General features: G+C 36.6%; 1 protein-coding gene across 4 annotated transcripts in view; it reads left to right on the plus strand.

The window, feature by feature from the left end:
* KrT95D (phosphofurin acidic cluster sorting protein KrT95D) overlaps positions 1-25,839 on the plus strand; it is a 38,937-nt gene that overhangs the window by 2,168 nt on the left and 10,930 nt on the right. For all 4 annotated transcript variants that reach the window (XM_018113056.3, XM_030383696.2, XM_089265639.1 and 1 more), the window contains exons 3-4: positions 19,685-20,065; positions 20,144-20,391. In XM_018113056.3, coding sequence (XP_017968545.1) covers positions 19,685-20,065; positions 20,144-20,391 — 629 coding nt within the window. The remainder of the gene's footprint in view (positions 1-19,684; positions 20,066-20,143; positions 20,392-25,839) is intronic.

A 25,839-nucleotide genomic window follows, 5' to 3' on the forward strand; every position in this document is an offset into this window, starting at 1 on the left:
GAACCTTTGTGTTTCTTGCACTTGTTTCTATTTATTTCCATTTGTAAACAGCAACAACAATTGCACAACAATTGCATTGTTGTTGTTGGCTCTTTTGACTTGACATTTATGTGTGGATACATATACACATGTGAATACATATGTATATGCATATGTGCGTACATCTGACATCTGTGCTAGTGACCCTAATGTGAGATTAGAGATTTTTAGTTTAATAATAAATTTTTTATTTGCCAAATTCGCGTGAGTCATACGCAGAATATAAAACAAAAATACTATAGAGAATCTGGCGCATGTTTACCCATAGATAAGCTATGAGAACTTTAGTTTATTTTGACAACAACAAAATATCTAAAATGTCTAAAGACCCCACACCATTTCCTCGAATCGCCATTTATCAGACTTTAGCTTGTTAGAGCAATCAATAAATTCGCTTCAATTGTTATTGGCCCGAGATAGAGCATCAATTGAAATTTCTATATTTTTAAGCTGCTTGTAAACAGAGTCTCGCTGAAACTACGCTGTACATATGTATATCTAAATATATCTACGTATACCTGTCTATATATTTCATAATAACCTTTTACCGTATATCGTATATTGTTGTGTGCATTCAGCTGTAAATTGTTATTCTATGTGTATATCGATACTGATATCAATAGTCATAAAATTTTTGATCTGGCAACACTCTTAAGCTTATACGAATTACAGTTCAGAATATTTTAATAATATTAGATATACTTCCGATACGGGGTATCATTTAGTCACACACTCTCAAGCTAGTATCAATTTTAGATTTTCCCCCTTTTGTTTGTTTATCTCAGCCCAAAAAAGGTCAAACACCGATGCGACTCTGGCTTGAGCTAAATCGAGCAAGTTTTTTTTTGACAGCCCGTCTGTTGTTTGTTTATAATTATGCGTTCGCTTGCGCCCCGCCTGAGATGAGACAGTTTACGTAAACAAATTTTTGTTATCAGCTTCCACTGACATTTGCGAAGCGTGAAAGCACACAGTTTTCCTCAAGGGTCAATATGCTTGTGAGTGGCGACCTTTTTCCCTCCATCCTCATCGTCATATTGGCAACAACTACAACAGCTTGGTTTCTTTTTTTTTTATGCGATACGGTATTTATCTGCGGCACGTACGGCATTATGGCGTGGTATTAGGGCACACGCGGCATTAACGCAACAAATCGTTACTTTGCCTCTGATTGACCAAGAGTACGTGCAGAGCCCAGCCGGATGGCTAGACTGGGCTGGACTAGACGAACCGGAGACTTGGTTTGCGCCCGGCTGTGCAGGCATTAAATTCACATCAAATGTTTTGCTACCACTGAGCGATGGGATGTGTGCCTGGCGAACGGAATAACTTAAAAATAGTGCACAGATATGAAAAAAAAAGGTATTAGACGCGATAAATTGATGGGTGTAGAGTAGATCCCAATAGGGCTCTCATACTATTTTGTTCATTTCACATAATTCGAGACAGATATAAGTAAATAAATACAAAATATAAGGTTTAGAAAGAAATCGATATATTTTCTGAAATTTACATTTTGTTTTATATAATTTACTGCAAAACGTATGCAAATTGCATAGAAAGGCGTTATTATAATTTAAAAGAGGTTAATGTTGCCGTAACATATATACAGTTTTGGAAATATGGCTTAAAGCTGTAAAATTGTCAATTTGAATATAGTATTAATAGTATTATCTGAGATAGTTTAACACAGTGCAAAAATAAATGTTTTGTAAGACATCGATATAATATTATGCATTCGGTTCTATTTAACAATTTTATGCAAATCGCATAGAAAGGCATTGTTAAGAATCAAAAGAATGCCAATGTTGCCAGAACTTTAATATTTATACAAGTCGCATAGAATAACGCTATTATAAATCAAAAGAGTGAACATATTCGCTCTCTTGGAATATGAACTAGATCCGAATGCTCATTAGTGTTAAAGATAATCCCTATAGAGTAGCCTCAGTTATCAATTAGCACGAGACATAACAAAACAGGACGGGGAAGTCGTAAATTAGATTAAAATAAGCATGTAAAATGTATTATTATTCTGACAGTTGGAAAAATAAGAATGATTTAGACGAGCCTGCTCGACTTCGAGATACCATAAAGCCTTCGATGAATGATTAATTCCAATAATTCTTTTCTCAGATCGTTGCTCAAGAATATATTATATTCTCTATGAGGACTACTTATGGTATGAAGGGATTAGTGTATGAAAATGAAATATTTAATAGCGATATTAAATGTCTAGTTCTTGAAGAGTGTTATTAAGGGTCTTTCGAATAACTGAAAACTCTCCCTACATACCATGTAATTAATGCTTAGACAAAAGTGTGGATGTATATTTGCTCTCAAAAATAGATTGACTGACATACATACATCTTACGCACAGATAAGCATTTCAGAGCTAGTTCCAATAATCTTTACTTGCTCAACATACTTTTGAGCTAAATATTTACGCACAATTCAGATAATCTATATTTGTCTGTAGGTTATCGTAGGACAACTATCAAATAAAATAGATTAGAGTAAGGAGGTATTAGCTTGGGCTAGGTCTGATTTGTGCGCACTTTAGAATTGATGCTTAATCTTATCTCGGAATCGCCACGATTATTTCGTAGCAATTTGTGTAAACAAAATTCTTTCGGGCACATGACAGATCAACAATCCCCAATACACAGTCTACAATCTCTTATGTATGCTACGTATATACAAATATATATTGGCGCTTATGTGTACATTTATAATATCGCAAATGCAAAATAGATGTATAGATTTTTCTTGGGCTCTTTCTCTATGTGTGCTTAAAATAGAGCACCTGGCGACAAGTTTTTGATAAACTCTCTGCATAACAGCTTTTCCTTACTAAATGTGAATTTATAAACATGCGGCATTGCTTTTACGAGAAATTAATTGAACGCCAACAGCTAGAAGCCAGCAGCCAAGGCGCAATTAGCTGAATGACATACTTATTTTGTTGATACAAATTTCTATTATTTTCTTGTTGGTGCTTTTTTTTTATCGTATATATCTCTATGTAACTGAGCAAGTTGAATTTAAACAACTGTTGTTTAAATTCAAATACTCTTCAGACCCGGGCTGTGCAAGCTAAAAGAGTTGAATGACCACAGAAATTGGGAAAATTCCATTCGCCAGGATGGAAAATTCATGAAAAACAGTTTACAACTGTTTTGCAGCTAAATGGGAATAATAAATATTATTTATTTTGAAACGTTTGAACAATATTTTTTGCATAGAAAGAAATTCTTTGATGTAGAGAAGAAAATAACAATAAAGAAATACATAAAAATATGTAAATAAAAAATGTTGTATAAATATATTTTATATATACGTTAAATAAATAATAAATAAAAAAGTGAATAAGTAAATAAATTTACATGCATGTACATATATAAAATATAATTTACATACAAATAATTTATATATTCGATATATTTATTCTTTGTTTATTTCTTCTAATATATGTAGACTACATTCAAACAATTTTTGCAAAACACTGTAAAAACCTTTTTCAAATTATAGCTGAAATAAATTTTACAATAGTAAAAGCAATATTAAGTAACATGTCGTAAGGGTATTTTAAATTCATTTATTCGAAGATTTAATTTGTTTTCTAAATTTTGTTTTATTTGTGCGCATGTTGCCCACCAAATTTTAGCCTTGAACTTTTTGTTTGTGTTTAACAACAAAAACAATGAACGACACACACACACACACACACACACACATGTGCACATACGTATCTGCGAGTTCCCACTACGTGTGAGTGTGTGTGTGTGGGCATTTGACAAATTGAATTGAATAGAAATTTCCCTACAGCAGCAGCAGCGTCGTTTCAATATCTGCTGCTGCATTTGTTTGTGTTGTTGTTGTTGTTGTTGTTTCAGTTTGCAATTTAGACAAAAACATTTGTAAATGCATTCAATTTGCTTCTACGGCTGACGTTGTTGTTGCTGTAATCCAAGGCAAAAGTCAGCTACTGCAATGCGTTCGATTTTTAATGGACTTTACTGTCTGATGTTTCAGTTGCATGTTGAAGAAGGGGCTTGGCACCTAATTTATTGCAGTCAAACGAGAATTGGTATGATAAATGAAAAACAACAATGAATACCTTAAAGCGTTGCCAGAGCGTTGTAAATGCTCGACTGCGCAATACACTGTTCTCAGGGTGTGGCAGAAATTCGAAATTGAAAATGAAATAATCGAGGATTAATTTTTATCTAATTTATTTATTTATTCATTTCACTATACTATTCTGCTACTTTAGTATTCATAGTCGTTGACAATTTATACTATTCTTATGTAAGGCTTAGACTTGCAATCCAATACTTGTATATAAAAACATTCTTATAATATATTTTGATATCATTAAACTCCGTTTCTACTGACTATGATACGCGTTATAAGCTCCTCGCGTGAAGAGAATAGGGACTTGAAATATTTATGTAAATGTCATAAAATCGGTGATAGCTATATCTGAATAGTGTTTTGTTTTTATTCTCTTTGCAAAACTACATTTACTTTACGATTTATATGGATGAACTTAGCTACATTTTCACATTTTTCTTAATGGAAAATATGCATGCAAGTACGTGCCCAAGTCAATAGACGCTTTTCAGTCTTGTGGAAAAACAGTGCAAGAATTTGAACTTTTTGTTGCAGAATTCTTGTTTTTTGTTCAACTCGAATCGATTCTAAACCGCATCGATTTCTCGACTGCGTTGCTGACCCAAATACCGCGGCAAGCTGCAAGCCCAACTAATTTGAGCCTGGCTTAACTCACATTTCTCCAAAGTGGGAGTGAGAGTAGAAAATACAAGTAAAGGGAGAGAGACAGAGAGAGCGAGAGAGAGGGAGCAAAACCATAATCGCATTAGTTGCGTTCTGTGGCTGTTTATAAGTTGGCGTTAGGTTAATGCTAATGCATTTTCACCGAACAGCTGGAAAATCTCTGTGGCCATTAGGGCCGACAGCGTGAAATGGAATCGGAAGGGAAAGGAAGGGACGGGAAGCGATCAATTATATGAAATAAGCCATAGCTAGCGAAGGGAATTCACTGGCTGGTGGAGCCTAGACAACAATGAACAAAGCTTAATAAAGATACGAAATGCAGCAGTCAATAGTTGGTTGCATGTTGCGTGGCAGCAACAGGAGCTGGCAACACAGTCCCATTATCTGAAGACACTCTGACTCAGCCAAGGAGCTGGTGGCATTGCATGGCCTTCTGTTTGCAAAACCCTTCAACAAAAGAGACAGCCAGCAAAGCCAAGGAAGGAGAGAGAGAGAGAGAGAGAGAGAGAGAGAGAGGGCCAATGGACAAGAGCAAGTGGCAGCAACGTCAACAAAATGCAGCGTCAACGTTAAGTTTGTTGACTTGTTGTCCGCCAACCTGTGCCAAAGTGGAGCTGCCAGTGGCTATAACAATACCAGCAACAACAACAACAAGAGCTAAGAAAACAATGGCTTGGATACCTACGACTAGTCGCAGGAAACTTCCGCTTTTGACGAGCGTCCAAACGAGCAACGGATGTCAGCTGCATAAATCGTTGCCTGTCTGTCGCTCACATCTGCATATCACACACAAGCATTCACACACACATGCACACACACATGCACACACACATGCACACACGCGTACACATACGCATACTCCACGACCATAAAACTGCAATTTATTAGCATGTAGAGTGAGCTGTACACAGTCCAGACCCAGGCCGAAACAGTTGAATGCAGCGCAGGTTTTTGCTCTGGGCCCATGACTTTTATGGAGTAACCCAAAATAAACAAAACGGAGAAGACAAAAAAAAAAAAAAAAAAAAAAAAAAAAAAAAAAAAAAATAGTAAGACGTGCTTTACCCCAACTGTGCTCGACTAGCCAGTTACCCTGTGTGAAAGCAAACGTTCAAGTTTATTGCAGCGCGAACTATTAAAAATGTTGTTTATATGTTTGCTTATCGTAAATATCACAAGTATCACATAAGGAGGACTTAGTATACGAAAGGTATGAACGTGTGAATTTTATTTTATTTTTTTTTTAAATGTGCATAGCCTAAACAAATATCATCGTAATATTTATCATTTTATGAGCTATATGATAAATATTCGATACATATATCTGTATACGTTTATTTATTTTAAGTCGAGTTGCGATTGTCTTTAAGCATACATATGTATATCTAATCTCTTTATTTTAATTTGTATTTTATTTTTACTTTTTATGTTTATGTTCATAGACTTTATTTATTATCTTTATTTTAATTTTAAGGGCTAATTTTTATTTTTATTTGGTATTTTTAGATTAATTTGTTAGATAATAAAACTAATAAAAATAAACATATATATTTATATTTATTTATTCTAAAAATATATTTAGCAAACCAAAGAATATATTTATTAATTTTAGTTTTATTCTACTGAAATCGAATTTATTTACATATCATATGTATATATAACATTTTACATTTTCTTATCTTGTCTTCATCACCCGCCTTAAATCCTCCATTTCGTTTTATTACAGAGTATGTAATGAGAAAGCAAAAGCAAACGCAAATATTCAGTTTTGTTGTAGCTGCAGTCGCCAGGTTTTCCAGTGCCAACGCCAACGCTGAATACACATACATATGTACACATATATACATATATGTATGTGTCTGTATATCGGCCGCTCCATTGGCCATAAAAATGCAATCAAATTTGGGATGCAGTTCTCGTGTGCATTCAATTTGGCATTATATTTGCTGTCCAAGACTTTGCGCCGTATTCAGTGGCCCTGAAACGGAATGCTGATTCGCATTATGCAACATTAATTTCTGATATCCAGATGTAAATTGAAATCGATAATCAAATTTGAATGGGCTTGTAAATAGTCTGAAATATTAATGTAAACACTCAGAGCTAGATAAACCGTTAGATATATTAATCTGTATGCCTAGTCGGGAGACATGGACGATGCTTGTCGCTGTCTCATTTATTACAGTTCAAGTTCAGCAGCCACTTAATTTCAATAGATTTTGTAATTTAAGACAAATTTGAAGCTCTGGTAAATGCACTCTCTTCAAAGTACATTGTCTCATCTAAAGATGACGTCGTTGATGACTCACGATCAAGTATGAGTGTTCAGTGAATGGGTTGAACCAACTCGCATAACTGCTATAGTTGTTGTTGGCTGGTTATTCATTTAGTAAACAACAAAATATGAAATTCACTTACAGATGAAATACTCTACTATTCATACTCACAGCTACAATGAAATCGAATGAATTATGAAGGCATATCTAGTAAGCTTGAATGGATGAATATATTTTTATTTAATAACTTATACCAACGCAGTCTGTATAAGAAAACTATTCAGGTTGACATAGAGTAAGTCAAATATGATAATTGAATGCATTATTAATTCCTATATAGTTAGTTTAATAGTTGAATATATATTTATCCTATCCATATATTAATCCTATCCATAAATGATTTATTAATTTGTATATAGTGAGTTGAATAAATTAATAAATAAATAGAAGGTTTGCATTGATAATATATGCATATATAATTAATTGAATAAATTATTTAATCTCATATGCGAAGATAAATAGAAAGATATTTGTTTGCATGAAATATATAGTAATTTGATTAGATGAATAATTACGTAAAATATTTTTCAAAGTTAAGTGATATATTATATCTATCTAGTATATATACCCTATCTATCTATCTATCTATCTAAGTGCGTATATTTATTTGCATTCAAGACACACACAAAATGTATTATTCCCCATGCAGTTAGTGTATCAAAGTTGTGAATTGATCGAGTAGTGAGTCGCAAATAAAGCCCCGCTGCTGAATCATATCGCATCATTTGAACTGTTTTTTATCTTTTCCATTTTTTATGGCTCTTAGCTTTTGCGTTCGCAAAATATTTTTTTTTTTTTCTGCGTCTCGTGCCGTCGTCAAGTGGCAAATGTTAAATTGAAGCCAGTGCGGCGCGGCACATGTGACGGCTGCTAACATATGTATAAACATAAGTGGAAGCCGGTCGAAAATATAAAAAAGTAATAATAATAATAATAATCAATTCGAAAGTGAAAGGCGCCGAAAATGCTTCAAACTTTTGCATGCACTCCAAAATGAAATGTGGCGAACCTGACTGCCATTAACTGAAAGAGAGCGCCACTTTTTGTGATAGACAAGACAAAAGCGAAGATCCGAATGGCCTCAAAATGTTAATGAATCGTAGCTGCGGCAATTATGAGCTGCCGTTTTGCCCCGTTCCCCTTCCCTCCCCCTGTTTTGTTGTTGGCCCAGTTAGTAGAGGCGCTTTGGCCAAAACTAAAGAATCCGCTTGACATCAATTCTGGCCCCTGCTTAGATTATTCATATGGTTTTTCATTAATATCATGAGCTGACATTATAAAAAGCAAGAGTGCTCCGGTTGGGGCTTGCCCGACTAGAAAATACCCGGAAGTCCAAGTAGAGCTACATATGTATTTATTTTAGTGTTATCTTTCTCTTGAGCTGAAAGTTTAGTCAAATTTTTAAGTCTTTATGGGAAATCACATTTGAATTTCAGTTCAAAATATAGTTAAATGTAGTCTACAACCAATCTTAAATTAAATTTCAATGAATTGGTTTTATAAATATTACAAAATGTATTGGATAGTTAAAAGATATTGCCATCGGAATTCTATAGTAAAGTCTATGTATATAATGTGGATTTCAACATCAACTTTGATTCAACAATATATTGTATATAAATATATTTATAGATCCTGCCCTGCACAGAAACTGTATACCCTTTCTGTTCAGTACAGGGTATGTAAAGTGGATATTAAGGCAGAACTTTGACAATCTTGAAAGCATATTCATAGAGGTCGACAGCATGAGGAAGGAAGGTAAATGAAGACTTCAACTTTGCCTCAGCCACTTAGCACAGTTTTGAAGAAGCCAGAGAGCGGCAGCTGAGGCAGTTCTTAACAATGCTCCAGTTTTTCCAAGAGTAACTTTTTGTTCGGATTTACTGCAGAGCTTTTACTTTCACCAGAAACAGAAAAGTTGGCAAAGTACTTTGGGTTTCTATTAAAATTTGATTAGTTTATGAATTCTGTGCTGAAAGATAAGAGTTCTTGAAAATACTCTATTTTTGCTTTATCGCAAAGTTTTATGCTTCCGCTTTAGCTGTAAAGTTTTGATTGATCAAATCGATTCTGATCAAAGGCAGCCCTCCAGAACGGCGATGTGTGCATTCAATGGTATTTCAGCAAATGTTTGGCATACTTAAATACATATAAAAACATAAAATCCCATTAGGTTTATTTAAATTTTTTTGGGTGAAAACACAAAAATCTGAAATCATTCGCTTTGCAGAAAATAAACAAACTCGTTTATTGTTTATCTGGTATGCCACAATATACATACATACATACATATGTATGTATGCTTTTGTATACAAAAGTGAGGCATTCATATGTCGAAGCAGTTCAACAATATGGCTTTTTATGTGGAAAAACTTAAAGAAAGTACAATCCATAGGCATCTCAATGGCCGCTTATAAATTACAAGTTTTTCTAAAGCAACCATACGCCGGTTCATGTGTTAATGCTCTAAACAAATTCAGTAGTTGATTGCATATAAAATAAGAAAGCATTTCTAGCTCAACAGAAAATAGAATGAACCATCAATCATTTTGGTTTCTTGAAAGGTCTTTTCCTTTTGATTTAGTTCAATTGAATTTGTTGATTAAATTTCAAATTATATTCGCCCACATCCGAAAGAAAGTTCAGCTGGACAAATGTAATTTCATATTTAATAAATTTTAATGACATTTTCAAATTTTATCTCTTGTTCCTCAACTCACAAAGGCAATTCCTGTCAATATTAAGAGAATTTAGCATAATAAAACCAAGTGAATCAAGCAATTTTCCATTTTCCACTTCCATTTCCCTGCTTTCTGCCATGAGCTTCTCATTTGAATGGCAACATTTGTCAATTCCCCCAAGTCGTCAAATTCTCGGAAGTGGTCAATTTCAATTAAACTGAGAAATTCGTTCGCCCAGCTAACTTGGTAGGCGATGGCATCCTGCTGTGCTGTGCTGTGCTGTGCTCGTCGCCCGCAGTGTTCCAGTAGCAATGTCAGCAAAGAGCACAAACACATACATACATACATATATAGAGAGAGAGAGAGAGAGTAGGGGGAGACCCAAGCCATACACATATTGCTGGGCAAAGCCACAACCACTTTAAAGGCAAAGTGTCAGGCGCTGGTTAGTTTTATGGGACTCATTTTACACTGTCCTGCAGCGCAGGCGGCTTGTGGGGCGTGGCCCAATGGGGCTCCCCATGTTAACCATTTCGAGCGTAGACCCTGCCACGCCTTGTGTGGCACTTTTTGCTTGCTTGCCTTAAATTTGCTCACTTTAAATGGTATATTTTTCTCCCGCAGCTAATCTAAGGTATCTTCTAGTCGTGCATACTTTAGTACTAGTTCCATTAAGTTTTTTACTTTTTAAACTTAAATAGAATTTTTATTTTGTCTAGCAACACACTTGCCTTGCTTTTTGGCAACATTTGTGGGCGGCATTAAAAAAAAACAACATATAAATCCAATATTTGTTTAAGGTACATACATGCACGTGTGGATATACATATTATATACACGAGTATATACATACATATGTATATGTATATTCATGTGGGAAATTCCTAAGTCTATAGCCAAGGATGTCTGTGTTTTTGTTTTATATAAATTTTCAACGTACAAAGTGTCAACAAAATCCCATAGATTTGCGTCACAAAGAGCTGTGCAAGAAGCTCATAAATAAATAGGCACAATTTATATAATATGTCTATACGATTTTCTAATAGGTACACGAATTCGTCTTATTCCTACCGAGCAGACCATGACATAGACAAATGCCAGAAGACTTTATGTCCAGAGTAAAAGTGTTTATAGTATTATAAAACATAAACATATTCGTGTGCTCTGCATTGAAATATATAATAATAATAATATTCAAACAACAATTTCAGTTAGCTGTGCAGCTGGTATATGGTACTATAGATACTCTTTTACAGCAGCCCTTAATTATATGTATAACTTTTGACCTATATTTGCACAGCCCTGCTTCCCTTATTTTTAGCAATAGCTGCTTAGTTTAGACCAATGTGTTAGCCTTGTGGCATGTGTTCTCTGCTCTTAGCCTTGATTCCAACACTTGAAGAGTTATTTCTAGCATTTCAACATTTATTTGCATTCTGTTATCTATTTTTAGCTGCTTCGACCGTAGTCACTCGGCTGCATTGTTAGCAAATTTGTTCTTGCTTTTGAGCGGCAGTCATCTGTGTTGGTCGCTCGTCTCAATTGAGTGACCCACGCGTCTGCCCCGCTGTCCGTTGGGAACCCTTGTCAACGTGACGTATGAGTAATCGGTTGACAGATTCATGCGGCATTTGTTATTAGTTATTGTTTTGTTGCTGTGCTGTTGTTGTTGTTGTTGCTATTGTTGTGTATGTAAAACACATACACATGCATGTGTAGCAATACATGTATTTAATATCCAAGCCGTTGAACAATTTGTTAATGACCCATATATCATATGACCCATCGACCGCGCCCCCCATTGCCACTGCCTCTGCCCAACCCAGCTAAATATCTACCTACATACCGAGCAACCAGCCATCGCTCTTTATCAAGCACTGCTGCGGCTTCTGTCAGTTAACGCGTTGCTTATTTAGTTTCTTCGTTCGGTTCATTTTTCGTCGATGGTTACAGAAGCAATTTGCCAATGCCATTTTATTGATTGCATTTCGCATTCATGTTACATAAATTCACACACACACATTACATATACATATAAATTTATATTTATATATCTATCTGTACTTTGTTTATGCCCAAGTGCAAAGTTTGTTTGCCATCATCGCTCAGCTTTTCGCTTAATCCATCAAGATATTTTTGGAGTCTGTCATCGTTGATTGACGATTCGATATATACATATATAAATGAATAATCACAATTTGGGCCAATCGAATTTAGTAAATAAATGAACGAGTATAGCGAATGCATTTGTCGGGCCTGTTAATAAAATTTCACGTTGAAGCACGCCATAAATATAAACAAATGTAACGCATAACAATGTATACAGCTATATATGTATATACGTAAATACATACATACAAGATTGGCATCAACAACACAGTATATTTAGTCAGGGCAGTTTTATTGTATGTCGTATGTTGATTTGGTATAGAATACCATGGATCAATAGTCTTTTCCAGACTTAAACCTCAGTTAGGTGAGCTGTAAAGTATTGCATTTAGTTACTTAGTTTACGCAGCTATATTTCAAGCCGAGTGCTTAATTTAAACTCTAAAGTCGAATATATAGTTTATACATAAAACAACTAGAAACATAAACCATATTTAATCCCATTTAGTTTATGTATAAACCTAGTTATATTATTTAAGTAGTGGGATTATTAAACCTTTACTCTAAGGGTAAAGCTTTACCTTATCAAGATTGAAAAACTTGACATTTTTTGACACGTATACCGGAAGCCTGTATATCTGAATTTTCTGCCCTTGAGCACTATAATATTTAATTATTCCGGTATCAATAAACATAATCGATTAAAAGCTTTAAAGTAATTCAGTTATTAAATTATATCCCATATGTCTTTATATTATATTTTATTTCTGTATTGATTGACAAATTTATAATGTTAGTTAGTTAGTCGGTAAGAAGCCCACAATTATATAATTCTTACTTCATTCTTATTTGTATTTAAACAAAGTTTGATATACTTATTAATTGTTGGCCAGCTCTTATTGAATATTTAATATCAATTCTCAATTGAAATTCCAAAATTTCCTGAATGTAGATATTTTCAATGTTTACTGAAAGTACGCAAGCTATCTGGAATATTTTCAATAGTTTTTAATGGCTTTTTAGTGGATTTTGAGTACTTAAAGCATCATCCCAGGCCAAGGCGTGTATGGAATGCTGCGTAAAAATAGGCGTAAAATTTCGTTTTACACAAATTACTTAACACATTCGCTGCATTTTAATGTCGAAACGAATTTCCTTTTAATTGCCGTTTGAATATTTATTGAAGTATAACCAATAATATGGCTGTTGTTGTTGTTGTTGTAGTAGTTTTTAATTGTTGTTGACTGTTGTAAAATGCAGCACTTCGAGTGGCATTCGTTAATTATTGATGAGGACGAAGAGGGCGCGACTTTGCTATGCTTTCAGTCAACGAACTGTAATAACCCGGTGGAACTTTATATTGACGTCATTAAAGCCACGCCCACTCGTACGATACAACCCCCATTGCAGTCGTGCATTATTGCTGAAGGCTTTTGGACAGCAATTTGTTTACAAATTATTGCAATTTTCTGCTGTAAATAATTAAATAACTATTTTCTAATTCACTGCATAGGAGCAATGCAAGGAATTCAACTGGCATTGTTAGATTGCACATTAGTAAGTTATAAGTAAAGTGGCAAATCTTTTGTTTGTATTTCTGTTAAGTAAGTATAGTCGAGCGCTATCGACTGAATTTGACAAATCCTTTAAATGGTTACAGGATGTAGTATTCACTTTTACATACTATATCATAGCATAGACTATAAAATATCAGCTCAAATAAAATCAGTGCTTGGCATTGCTAATTGACAGTTATTACAGGGTATTTTGCGTACATTCATTATTGGAAATTGTCGCTATCGAATGTAATGACAGTTGTTTGGAATGTGCGAGCGTTTAAACAATTTAAACTGTGGCAAACGGGCCCCTCAAAATGTTGAATCACACACACACATACACGCACTCAATTATTTTTGGCGTCTGAGCTCCACTCTCATGCGCTGTCATTCCCATTCCCATTCCCATTCCCGTTCGCATTCCCATTCTCATTCAGATTATCATTCCCGTTGCTATTGTTGAGCGACTGTTGTTTCCGGGGCATTTGAGCATTGCCGAGGCATGCTTAATTCTCGAATAAATTGAATGGGCCGCACAGGGTGGCCAGCCGTGGCTCCCTGGTTGGGGCATGCATAAGTAAACGTCGTCAACGTCGACGCATACGAAATGCATTTGATCAATAATGCAATGACCCAGTCCGTCCGTCCGTCCGTCCGTCCGTCCGTCCTTTCGTCGGTGGGGCAGCACTTGCCAAGTCTGGCCCAGACTGGCGCCAGTGCGAAACTTATGATTACTGGCAAAAAGTTGTACGTTCGAGCTCAGGTGGTGAACACACCGCCTAATTATACGCCCACCTTTAAATATGCAAACACCGGTTTCGTGCCTTAAATTCATTAAGAATTTGTGGCCTGGACGTTTTTGCCGATTCGTGAGTCATGGTTTGTCAGGACCTGGGCAAATCCTTTTCTTTTTTAGAAATCTACCCCGAAATTTGTAATGTATCCCGTGAAATAATTATGCCGTACATAATGTATGCATGCGAATCGATATGCCATATGCCAGCAGGAGGAGGAGGAGCACTTAAATGAAATCCCCAAATACAGCTCATAAGTCGCGACTCGCATTAGCCCAGAGAAAAATTTAGGCTGTTCGGGATAATGACGTCTGCCTGGCTCGGCAGGGCTGGACAGGGCAGGGCAGGGCAGGGCAGGGCAATCTGTGACGCTCACTTGTTATTCTCGTTCTCGTGCTTGTTTTTGTTCTTGTTTGCTTTTGTTGTAATGAGGCAATTTGCTGTGCAATGACACTTGACGTCTGTTGGGCTGTCGGTCTGGCCGCCTGTCCGCCTGTCTGTATGTCGGCTTAATACTCGTTCTGGTTGTCCTTGAGGTCGCGACATTAAACAGCTCTTTGTCATATCATCTGTGTTAGTGTAATATACACTTTGGTATATATTACCATTGTGGGGCAGCTAGTTAAGTTATTAGCAAATGCAAATAGATACTTAAGTAAGCTGGCTTAGATCCTCAATTAGTTCTCTCTAAGCTTAAGTAATAAATTAGAAATGCTTCAGATTCCGAAGAGAGATACTGCAGCGTATCATACATATGTATCTCATTGTAATATCTTATTTGTAGCATTTGTTGTCTTTTGGTTTCGTCAGATGTCGTAGAGCTCACTTGAGCAGCTCGACGAGCAGCCCTCGGGGCACTGGGCTGGCACTTGTCATTGCAGGAAATGCAAAATGCTATTTACGTTACGCCCCACCTCCAACGCTGTCTTTTGTGTTGGACCCTCGTGACTCATGAGTCGGCAAACATTTCTCGTGGCACGCAAATGAAACGCTAACTGCGAGAGTATTTTTGCCAAGTGAGCGTCGGCCTACAGCAAATTAACATGTTAACAAAATTGCCAGTTATCACACGGTCTTTACTTACACTGTCTGTCTGTCTGTCTGTCTGTCCGACTGTCTGAATATTCGATGTGTTTGGGTTGTTAACAGCAGCCCACAACAACAAGAGCAGCAACAACAACAACAATTGTAGATAATGATTTTACATTGGCATTCAAATGAATATTCACGAGATACGAGAGCGCCGTCCACATAGGTCAGATGAAACAGGAAAGTTAAGTGAGAAAAACAAATTTATGAAATTTGCTCGCTTAAATGTTGTGCAGGCGCTAATTAAATGATTGTCGCAACGGCAATGATTGCAAACCAGATGTGTTTAAATATTGCCTTAAAAATTGACAAATTATCAAGGGGGCAATATATGATTAAGATGCAGCTTACAAAACAGAAGCAGTTGATAAGAGAGTTATTATCAGAGCAAATGCGATGCAACTGTTAACTAGCAGAAAAATGTTCTCTTAGTTTACATTTAAAGCACTCCTTTCTCAATCTCAATCCAATCATTTTTGCTGTAAAGAGTGCAGCTTACAGTACATGATAAAGTGTCAGAGCTGTTAGTGATAACAGTTCTGCAGCGATTGCAGTGGAAATGTTAATTAACATAATAATGTTCGTTTACATACAAATAGACCAGCTCTTTTGCTGTTAATATTTTACATAGATTTTTTCTTTGCTTTTGCAATGTGTTATCTTTTCTTTTGATTCACCATTTTTATAGGCAAAATTCCAGCTAAAAATTTTTACTCTGACTGCTTCCAAATTCTAATGAAATAATAGTCTAATCATATATTATATTTACATAGTGACTTTTTCTATAATTCACATTTGGTGCATTAATAAATCTTCATATATTACTGACATCCAAAATAATTTGTATATTTATTTAGTGTACAATAAACTTCAATGGATATTAGTAGAAACCCTCTTGAAAGCACCGCTCAAAGTATTTCCCATTTGCTGATGGATGCTTATCGTGATGTGCGACTGATGGGTCACGTCCGGGTCTCCTCTATGTGTGTGTGTGTGTGCGTCCGCATTTGAGTCTGGACTGCCGGCGAGTCTCAGTCTGGGTGCGGGCAATGCGCCAATGACACAGTTTACAAGCTAAACCGAGTGACAGTGGGGGCTGGCTGTGTTTTTAAGTTTGATTGACGCGCTCGCAATTTCAATTTATGTATTCCATATATATTGCATATATACAAATATTTGTTGTATTCTTTTCTATCTGTCTCATTAAGCTTCACAGAATTCCTGTTATCAGCTTAAATTTCATTTCTCATAGGTTTCGGGTTTCGATTTAGCTTTCGCTGTGTGCTGATAATTGAAAATATTTATAGTCGACTTCTGGCTTCAGATGAGGTAATTAGTTCTCGTCGAGCATTTATTATGAAGCTGGGTGCAAGTGCTTACTAATTGCAGTCATTTATTAGTTTAGCTAGGCGCTGGAAACGAATTACGTTTATAAGATGGACCACATACAAGATTTTCGTTTCTGGCTCCAATCAGTGCCTTCCCGTTTCTTCGATCCAGCCATATGTGTCATTAATCAAAGCAATGTAATGCAATATTGGCTTTTGCCTTTGACACAACTTCTCCCCCATTTGAAGTACAATGAACCTTTTTTTTTCTTTCTTTCGTAAAGTTGAATTTGAATATCAAATGAAAGTAAAACGGAAAGAAAAAGAAACGTAACGAAATTCCTTCCGGCACCATTCGACGTGTGTGTCATTCATACAAAAAAAAAAAAAAAAATAAAATAAAAATAACCCAAACAATTCGCATTGACAATATTCGGAAAAAAGCGAAAAGCTCCCAAAGAAAAGCCGAAAGCAAATCAATAACAACATCAACAACAACAACATCAACAAAAGTCACTTCACATGGATCAAGTCATTCACATTGTCACAACAAAAACAGCTCAAATTTAATAAAAGAAAAACATTTAAGAGTTGCCAAGATGAGACACGACTTGCAGATACTCCTTAGTTGAATCCAGATTTATTTTGGTTAACGCAACAAAATTTTTTAGATTGATATTTAATAGTTTTTTAAAGTTCTTGAAAACTTGAACTTTGCTTTTGTCATAGTCAAACGAAGTTAAACTTAAGTTATAGAACTTATAAAAAATGTATTTAAAGCTTTATTTATACTAATCAGTGTACAAAAAAAATAAAAAATAAAATTAAAATAAATCATAAATTAATTGAATAAATAATATGAAATCAAATAAACTCGTTGCCTATATAAATAACTATAATTATTATAATACATTTTGTATACTAACGAAAAGTAATATATTAGGTTTTAGCCATCCACAATGAATACGGGTACAAAAAGGGGCGTGTGCGTCTCGTTACAATCACGTGTGCGTGTGTTGCCAAAAAGAAACAAAAACACATAAAAAGCGAAAAGCAAAAACAAAGTCGACAGATGCAAACTTGTTTTATTTATTTATTTATTTATTTATTTTTTTTTTTGTTAGAGGTAACATGCAAGCGCCACAAACGCTATAGAGCTATATCTCTATAGCACATTCATTCACATGATTAACATTATTAACAAATACTCATTGATATGCAAATTTACGTATAGTTACTTGCTATCTGCCTAATTGCTTTGATTATCTTCTGTTTGTTGATTTTTAAGCTGGATATTATAATTTCTGTTATTCAATTAACTAATGGGCAGTGCAATAAAAATAAGCAGTAAAGGTTACCCAATCGGGAATAGTCTAATTGGGGTTAACGGTGAAAATATGGCTACATGTAATGGTATAAGAATATACTCTTCATATGAGGATACATTACATTATAGATCTGTAAGTGTTAATAACTGTTAGATATGCACGAATAACACTCAGCCTTGACAGGTGCACCCTATACGGAGTAGCTGACCGACTGGCCATATACTATATATATATATACATAAATATATATGGATTGGCATCTGGCGCGTCTAGATGCTTCGTCTGACAATGGCATTTGCATGTAGTTAGCAGAGGTGACTGTTTGAATTGTTAATTTCAGTGGCGAATTGTACGACGAATCCGAACTTGGCCCCAACGGCATTCCAGGCCATGCGCTTTCATTAAGAGGTTTTGAGAGAATTCAATTACCATGGAATACAAAAGCTAACAACAAAAGTGGATAGCAAGAAGAAGAATTCATCTTTCATTCGAGCCGAGCTTCGGTTGGCTCTTCAGTCCATTTGCATTTGCAGCCGGATATGTGTATTACGACGATTGCCTGACCCACATGAGTTTTGTGCCCCCTGCCCATTGGACAACTCTCAACAAAAGGCCCAACAGCTTATTATAAAAGAGCGTTCGTTATCTTTAAACTCTTTGTTTATCTGAATACGTTGCTTTCTTTGTGGCTGCACAAATGACGAGGCACAATTAATCAGGAAATAATTTATTTTTATACTTGAATAATAAGCAGTATATACATATGTATTGCACAATCGGGCGCGAAATGCTGACCTGCTTCATCATCATCCTCGTCATATCTAACATCCTCAAAAAAAAAAAAAAAAAGCAAAACTCTTCCTTGTCTTGTCATTGACTCAGTTTATTTTTTATGTTTTTGTTTTGTGGCCATAACGAAAACAATTTCCTCTTGTAATATTTTTATGACCTATTGCGTTGAGAGTTTTACGCGTACTTTTTATTTTCATCTTCTATTTTGTAGTTTATCGCTCGCTCATGCCGGAAAGAGTTTTCGGACTCTCTCGATCTATAAAACCGACACAAATATTTATGCTTTTCTTCACTTTGGCTGTGGGATTTTCATTTTGCTCTGCTTTGGAATTTTTCATTTCACTTATATATTTGCTCGCTTGTCGTATACCCTGTAGACGTAAATGGGTCATATGAGGTATTTCAGTCGTATGCAATATCAACGCCATCGATTAGAGTCAAATTTCTTGCTACGTGCAAATTGATTAGCAAATATGAAAGAGCCCTGCTAAATTTGTAGACTTAGCTGAAAGCTGTTTACCGACTAAATATTAAATTTGATGCCAAGCCAAACAAAACGCGGACTAATTGAGTTACAGAAACAACAACATTTTCCATTAATAAATTAATACTTATTACAAATACTTTGCCTAATAAAAGAATTTAATCGAAAAGTGAAATTTTATGAATTTGAATTACAAGAAATCTGTCTAGCTGAGCGAAACAAACTAAACTTTTAATTAGATTTCATTCGGGCTAATTGTAAGCAAATAATTCAATAAAGCGGACTTTGGATAGGCATCTCAATTAATTTAATTAATCCGCCATCTTCACGTTTTCAACATATTTTCAGACTCTGCTCGTTGACAATAACGCGTCTTTCCATCCTGACTCCCCTGCCGGGGGACACGAGCTCGCTTTCGCTGGCGGTCAAAATGCAAAGCTCAAAGCGAACGCTGCGCAGCCACGAGATACCCATCAATGGCAGCGCACTGACATCCATGGCATCCAGCCGGGAGAGCTCCATGCAGGGCAATTCGCCGCTGGCCAATGTGGTTGGGGGCTCGGGTCTGATTGGCACGCCCGGGAATGTCGGTAATGCTGGCATCGGCACCGGCTCCGGCTCCGGCACTGGCACTGGCACCGGCACCGGCGCTCTGCCACTGACAGAGACGGAACTGGATTTGCACTTTAGCTTGCAGTATCCGCACTTTATAAAGAGAGACGGCAATAGGTGAGTCAAATCTATATATGAGACTTGCAGCCACAAGACACTCATCCACCCACCCTTCCGTTTCTCTCTTTTCGTTAGACTGGTCATTTTGTTGCAGCGCCGCAAGAAATACAAATCGCGCACAATTTTGGGCTACAAAACGCTGGCCGAGGGCATAATACGTATGGATGCAGTGCTGCAGAAATCGATGGACATGATCATTGAGCTAACTGCATCGGGCAAGAATGGACGGCCCGGCACTGTGGTCGCCTGCCTGCGCGCCGAACGCGTCTCCTCCATTCCAGTTGACCATGACAATAAGAACAACAACAGCGTACTGCTGGCAGGTGAGCCACCCAGTCAATCCAAGCAATCGCAGCAATGCTGCCGTCCACTCCACTCAGTCCGTCCCATCGCACGCAGCCAAGCAACTTATTGCCAAATCCATAAACCACATATCATGATCATCGTCGGTCCAAATGCTGAGAATTACAGCGTTAATGACGTGTGGCCGGCCAGGGCGGGGCAGTTGATGGAGGAGCATGTCTAAATAATATCAGGCGGGCCTTGCGCTGAATACCCAAATGCACGATGCTCCCTTGTTATACTTCCCTAGTATCTGTGTATATATGTATATATGTATGTGTGTGTGTTTATGTGTACATTCCTATATCAAAAGATGATCCCAATTCGAGTTGATGTTTATGGTAATTGTGCTTGTGAAACGATTCCCCAAGCGACGAACGGTTCATGACGTCAGCTCTGCCCGCCGCATACTTTAAATATATTTTTCTATTTTTTTCTGTTCTACTTACAATTCGGTCTTGTAATCGTTTTTTTCCCTGAATCTCCCCATTCATCTGGGCTGCCACATCATCATCAGATAGCAACAGAAAAAACGCTACAGAATTAGCCATAAGTATTTCATTAAAAATATCTCTCATACACTTGATGAAATTCATATTATTGCCACTCTTTGCGTGTGATTCATTAAATGAGGCATACTCGACCACAAGATAAATATGTCGCTTATACATAGTGTATATAATATCTGAATGAGAAATCGTGTTGCTGTATTCATAAAAAGAGCTCTTATATTAATGTAAATGTAGTCGAATCAATTTAAAACTTGTTGTGGTGGTACACATCGGATCAGATATTTTATATTATACATCGGTTATTTTATAAATTAATTTTTATTTGTAAAATAAAATAAACACATTTATATTCAGTACTCAGTAGGTCTACAAGTTGAGAATTCCTTCATTAGTCATAGAGTAGCTAATTATTTGCAGATTATTTGTTCTATGTGAACACACAGAAATATTGGAGCAGTTTATTTTTATACAATAAACCACACACATCTCCTATGCTAAGAGTGCAAACATTCAATTGCCAACCAAAAGAATTGTGCACAAATTCAATTATGAGATTTACCAAGAAAATGTATTATTTAGTATTTGTCTGTTCGCAGCCCGAAAGTTTTGCCGTTTGTCAAACTGTTGAGCTTCTGTGCAAAAGTTGGCCAATGCCAATGTATACATACATATATGTATGTATATGCTGTATATATATGAAACTGGTCAAGGCAAAAAGCCCTGAAATGCAAGTGGCATGCACCACGAAATGGCCAGCTCATTGGGGACATGTTGCAGCAATGTCCTTGCAATTGGAATTGTATTTGCACAATGTGGCCGTCGCGTCGCCGGTTGACGGTCAAAAACTTGTCGCTTTCCACTTGGCAACTGGCCCAAAAGTGTTGCCAATTGGGACTATGCTGTGCTTGGAGGGTCAGCCATGCAGAAGGCACTTGAACCCGGCCGGCCGGGCTGTCGGATAGTTTTCCGCGACACCGCTGACAGCTCGCAAATTACTTTTGGGGCTCGCTTTCTAATTTGCAAAATGAATTTCAGTTACGTGGTGGGGCGGTACGGGGCGGGCCGAGGTGATGCGGTTTGGGGCGTTGTAAAAAAGCCTTTTTAACCTCATCTATTTTGTCTATTGATTTTTGTGTTGTCGCTCAGCGACCTACAAAAGGCTGCCTCCAGCAATTGGGGAAGCAGCGGCTAAGGCGACTGCTGCATAGTCAGCTTGTTGAATGCCACACCCAACACCAGCCTCAGCCTGAGCCCGAGCCCCAGCCCAAAAATCGGCCAAGGGACATCAATGCAATTTGTGGGACACTCCTGTAGGCTAGTTATCTTAGCTTTTATATGCCATGCATTTTGCATAATACTCCAAGGGTTTTTATATTCTATGAATTTGATATAATAGTCAATGGGGTTTCCTGTAGCTGCTTTGTTCTGAACTGAACCTGACCTTGGCGCAGAGATTTGCAATACATTTTTGACAATGCATGGTTTACTTATAGAAAGTGTATGTTAGAGAGGAGCCTGAAAATTCCTAGTTGTAAATCTAATAATATGTAATTGAAACAGGCTTTCTAGAGTATAATGGTTTTATTTAAGTTTATGTAGCATGCTTAGGGATCTTCATGTTCCCAAAGTTCATGGTTTATCTAAAATAATGAATCATAATATAATAAATAAAAGTAATTTTTGCAGTTCCTGCAAAGGTAATTCATGATTTTTATACCCTGAACCCATTGAAAATGGGAAATCAGGGTATAATGTTTTTGTGTAAAAGTATGTAACAGGCAGAAGGAATTATCGCAGACCCCACAAAGTATATATATTCTTGATCAGCACGATGAGCTGAGTCGATATAGCCCTGTCCGTCTGTCCGTCCGTCCGTCCGTCCGTCTGTCCGTATGAACGCCGAGATCTCAGAAGATATAAAAGCTAGAGAGCTGAAATTCTGTGTGCATACTCGTGTATACCATACGCAGTACGAGTTTGCTTTATTTTTTCGATAACTCATCCGATAACTTTTTTATCGAGAATAATCGAAAAATTGATTTTGTTTTTTGAGCCTCATCGGAGTACTATTAGATGTAGAGACTTCAGATTTACTGTGTATATATATATGATGAATACAAACATTTTGTAATCAACAGATTTTGGATACCACGCCCCCTTCGCCCCCAATTTGTAAAAAACGTATTTCAAGTACTAGAGACTTGTGCTTTGGAATGTACACACATTGTACACATATAATTACGCCCTGAAAATTTCATTAAGATCGTATGTTTACAAAAGAAGTTATTCACCAAGTAAATTCTCATACTATTGTCCACACTGCAGCGCAGCCCAAGCGCAGTCGCTGCTTACTGCGCAGTTAGCAGAGCGCGGGCTCGTGAGGGTGGATGCATGTAAATGTATGTGTGCGTGCACAAAAGAAGTGCAGAATGATAAGAATATCAGCTTGGAGGGTTCAGGGTATCTCCTAGTCGAGCAGTCTCGACTAGAGTCTTCTTACTTGTTTAGTTATTATTTATATTTAAATAACAGAATCACAAGATGAATATATTGTGTAGAGAATTCAGTTGTTACTGCAATGACCTAGATTATTAATAGATGAAATGTTTTTTAATTTAATTTTTTTTTTCTGACAAACATGCTCTTTGATTGTTAAGATGGTTCGAATATTCTTTAATTTTTTTTTTTTTTTACAACTCGGCATCTCCTAGGTGACTTTATATCAAACTGACCTGATATCAAATATTCGCTGTATCGCAGGTTCATCTAATTTTAGAATGTGTAAGCGAAATAATGAAGAAAAATAACAAATATATTTATAGAAAGAATACCAATGAAAGAATGCTAAAATGTCAAAAATATATTTTGTAATCCGGGTAAAAATTTGAGCTGAGCTACCTCACAATATATATGTATGTATTTGTATTGCATGTGTCGCCCACGTTACGGGCGCTCGTAAAAAGATCACTTAAGGGTCTGGCCACAAAAGGTATAAATGATGGCATAACAACCGTTGCCACGAGCCTTTGAATTTATCCTTGAGCATTACGCAGTTGAATTGCCTGCATTGTCATTTGTAGCTGCTTCTGACAGGAATTAAGTCATTTGTCCTTGTGCGCCAGAGATAAGCACAAATGAAAGAACGAGAAAACGTAAGCGGAGGCGCAACGAGAATATGACGCACAGGTGGACGAATGAGGGTGGCTGTCGTCCGTCGGCTGTCGGCTGTGGTGCTGCTGCCTCTCCTGTGCTGCGATTGTAGTCCATTCGGGCTACACATACTTATATAGTATATACATGTACATATGTATATATTTGTATATATCTTTACCGTTGAGTGTTTAATGGCAAAATGCGTAAATTATGTCGAGCGTTGCTAGGGCGCATTATTGTTCACAGCTGTCATCAGCCTCCTGCCCGCCCCAGCTGGCCCATTTCCCCGCCCGTTGTGGCTCCCGACTCGCATCTAATGGCAACGTCCGCTACTGTTGCTGCTGCTGCTGCTGCTGCTACAGCATCAGCTTTGGTGCTCAGTTGTTGGCCAAGGTCAAAGTAGTATCAGTACTTTTTGTGTGCCACTTCTTTTTTTTTTTTTGTATTTTTGGATACCCTGCACACATTGAAAATGAATGGAATGTATATAGGCTGTATATTATCTGTATATTATTGGAATGATTTAATTAAATTATCACTTATTCCATTTTCTATACCTACTGAGATTTCAATTGTAAACACCGACTTGAGATACCTTCTATGATTCGTGCAAGATATGTGTATCTGAGTTATATGATAATAATAGTAATAAATATATATCGCTTCAGCGTGCAACCTTTACCTTTACCTAACTGCTGTGTACAGGGTATAAGCAGTCGTGCATGCTAGCCCTTAATTTGTTGGTGCGTTGTTTATCTGTTGGTTGGCTGCCAAAGCCACAACCATGGAGCGTTCAACCACAAAGAGGAACAGCATCACTTATATATACACATACACATATACAATGTTGTATATATGTATACGTATATACATGCAATATTTATATATATACACAAGCATTAAATCAATGTCGTTCGTCGCTTTTCAATACGATTTTCATTGGGTATACGCCGCGTATTGCGGCGCGTGGGCACGCATAAGTGTGGCATCTGCCGCAGCGTGTGATTCAGGTGCAGGTGTGGCAATTCTCCCAAACCATATTGGCCGCTAATGATTGCCACTCTAATGCTTGGCAGCAACACTTTGTCTGCCGTTCGCCTGTTTACTCTGAGCAACAGCCCACAAAAATTGCAGAGCTTTATATATGTATGTATGTATGTTTGTATGTGTGTGTTTTGAGGTGAGTCGATGGGAAATTTTTATATTTTTCGTGGAAATTTAAGAATTATTACTGGGCATTACCAAGAACTACGGTAAATAAATATTGCATAGATTATACAGTTGAAACATATTCTTTTCGCATCGTTCATGGTCAATAATTTGCAAAGTTTGTGCGAAAAGTAAAAGTTTACGGAATTTTATATACATGATTGAAACATTATTTATATTCATTCGGGGAAACTACTTGCATATTTTTTAGGAAAAATGCTTCAATATGCGATGCATTTCTGGCCTATGTATAGACTCAATTTTAAAATTCTCTGTAAAATCTAAAAGAAAAAAAATAAATAATAAATGTGAGATGGGTCAATCTAGATATAAATACAATAACAAATTCCAATTAAAGATGAAAACGAAATAATTGCAGTAAAGTGGTTGTTCTTCTTTTGCTCAATGCATCCGTGCACAGCTCCAGTAGCTGCTCCATTTAGCAGTGGAATCTTGCTGTTGTTATTGTTGTCTGAGCGCCCCACACGCCACTTGCTTGAGATAACAGAAATATGTACATACATACCTACATACATATGCATGTACGCATCTATG

The sequence above is a fragment of the Drosophila navojoa genome, chromosome 2 (genome assembly GCF_054131105.1).
Source record: "Drosophila navojoa isolate 15081-1374.11 chromosome 2, UAZ_NAV_1.0, whole genome shotgun sequence".
Taxonomy (NCBI): domain Eukaryota; kingdom Metazoa; phylum Arthropoda; class Insecta; order Diptera; family Drosophilidae; genus Drosophila; species Drosophila navojoa.